The sequence below is a fragment of the Microtus ochrogaster genome, chromosome 26 (genome assembly GCF_000317375.1).
Source record: "Microtus ochrogaster isolate Prairie Vole_2 chromosome 26, MicOch1.0, whole genome shotgun sequence".
Taxonomy (NCBI): Eukaryota; Metazoa; Chordata; class Mammalia; order Rodentia; family Cricetidae; genus Microtus; species Microtus ochrogaster.
Window position 1 is genome coordinate 10,958,013 of NC_022025.1, and position 2,475 is coordinate 10,960,487.

General features: G+C 50.1%; 1 protein-coding gene across 1 annotated transcript in view; it reads right to left on the bottom strand.

Moving 5' to 3' along the window:
- Positions 1–2,469, bottom strand: part of Gnai1 (G protein subunit alpha i1) — an 81,426-nt gene extending 78,957 nt beyond the window's left edge. The window contains exon 1 of the mRNA XM_005358343.2: positions 2,161–2,469. Within this exon, the coding sequence (XP_005358400.1) occupies positions 2,161–2,278 (118 nt within the window). The 5' untranslated portion in view covers positions 2,279–2,469. The remainder of the gene's footprint in view (positions 1–2,160) is intronic.
- Between the last annotated feature and the right edge of the window lie 6 nt (positions 2,470–2,475).

The following is a 2,475-nucleotide window of genomic DNA, read 5'->3' on the forward strand; positions in this document are numbered from 1 at the left end:
ATATATATATATATATATATATATATATATATATATATATATGAACTAGTGTATCAGAACTCTGGCCAAAGGATAGAGCAGGGTAAGACAAAGCACTAGAGGGTAAGAAGACAGCGATGCACTGGAATTCTAGACCAAAGAGTCAGTTGTAGGGAAAAGCAAACACTCAAAGCTAGAAACAACACGTAAGGAACCCATTTGCCTTTTGTTCGTTTGCTTTTCATCATTTGGGGATTTTTCTAAAACACTTGTTTGGAGGAATAAGAACAGCATAATTTCTGCAAACCAGGACTCTGGTCTGGGTCTCATCGCCTCTCTGTAGATGGTTAGAGATCAACTTTAGTTCTCTGTTGAACACTCAACTCTATTATTCTATTTAATTCTTTTTTTCTTGTTTTTTCTTCATATTTATTCTTAATCTAAAAGATTAAAAATGTAGCCTTCAGCAGGCTGCATTTCTGCCTCCAGGGGGCATCTGACAACATGTTGGGAGATTAGAGCCAACCATGGGGCATCCATTAGCATTTAATGGATGGAGATCAACAGCATTGCTTGACATCCTACAGCACACAGGACAGCCAGAACCCACAAAGAATTATCAAATTCCAAACGTCAACAGTGCTAAAAGGGGATACCGTGCCCTCTGAACCCTGCAGAAGCAAAAACCCTGCTCTCCAACCCTTTCATAGTTGTCTAGCTAAAGACAAGCCACCAAGGGCAGCTCCTTTACAACTGCTTTCAATATGGTGGCAGGCAGCTCCAATGGAGAACTGAAACCCATTAAGATATTCCAGGCAGGTGCACCAAAACCACAGGAAAATAATTTTATAGTCTTCTTATGTCGTAATTATTGTAAGTCACCCAAAGGGCCTCTACATGGTTCAGTACCAAGTTGTGTGCCTTCTTCGGTCAATATTCTAAAAACCAACGGCCCCACGAGCACACAGTATCTTTTTAATACAAAAAACTCAGGACAATCCTATTTACAGAGAAAGATTTATGGGGGAGGCTGTGGAGGGTGAAAAATACCACCCAGCTCTTTAAAATGCAAAGTTATTTCACAGTTTGCTTGCAAAATGACTCAGATCGTTATTACTTTTAGTCATGCCAAGTTTGCTTCTTCTAAGCCTACTAGTAATGGGGAAAGAACGAAATAACCACCATCTTCCTGCAGTCGTTAAACCAATGAAACAGGGGCTTGCTAAAAAGCAGATCCGGGCAATAATGTTTCTCTTTTTATAACAACTGTTAGAAAAAGGACAAGCAATCGCTGGAAGTGCAAACGAAGATTCTAAGAAATCTGTCATCTGCCTAAATACCTAGAGCGTGGGAGGAAAACAAACAAAAGGAAACCCCGACTCACAAATCTGAAAGCCATAACCTATGGATGCTTTCCTAATATATGGCTCAATCAAAATCCGATTTATTCTCCCACCTCCGGTTCAAATAAAAAAAAAATACTGGGAGAAGGACCTCCACATCGGCTCTCAGCTAAACAGTGTTAAGAATGGATTTTTAAAAAGCCTGATGCACCTGTCAAGGCTCGCTAGAGCAAGCGCTGCAGCGGAGAGACGACCCTGTCGTGGAGGATGAGAGAGAGCCTCGCACCTCTCAGGGCTGTTTGCACCGCGAAGCATCTTCGTCTCCTACTATGCGAGCAAACGTAAGCCAACTTTGATAGTTTCCATCCCCCACCCAGGCAAAATCCAGCAGCCAGCGCAGCTCTTGTTCTTACGCAGGAAAATCTACTCAGCGCTCTTTTCTACTCGCTGAGTCGCCATATGAAGTTGACAGGCGAGACAACCGAGACCCCCTACAGAGGCCACACAAAAGGCGCCCCGAGGCCACCCAACGTGACACTTTCCCCGGCGTGGGCAATTACAACGCGGCAAGACACCTCTCACGGCGGGGTGTCCGCGGAGAGGGGGTGCTCGGCTTTTAGGTTCCGAATTATCCCTCATCTAGGGAAGGCAGAGCTCAACTTCCAAAATAGGGTTCCCACGCGTCCGGCCGCCCAGCCACGCTGTGCGTTGCCCGTGGGGTCGCGCGACAGTCACCACCGCGGCCGAGAAGCCGCCTGCGCTGTGCAGGGGCTGGGATGCCGCGCTCGCTCCCCCACCGTCCCCCGTCCCCGGGCCCCGTCCCCACGGCCCCGCTCACCCAGCAGCAGCAGCTTGACCTCCCGCGCCGCCTTCTCGCCGTCCTCCCGGAGGTTGCGGTCGATCATCTTGCTGCGCTCCACGGCCGCCTTGTCCTCGGCACTCAGTGTGCAGCCCATGGTGGCCGAGCGTCGCCGCGCCCTCGGCGCCGGGGCCGGCTGGCAGCGCGGGGAGAGGCTGGCCCGGAGGCGGCCCCGCTACGTCCGCAGCTCCGGCAAGCTGGAGGTAAGGTCTGCGAGCTCGCACGCCGCCGCCCCGGGCGGCCGTCCCCGCCGGCCGGCGACACTCCGCGAGCAGCACCTCTCGCCGCTGCAGC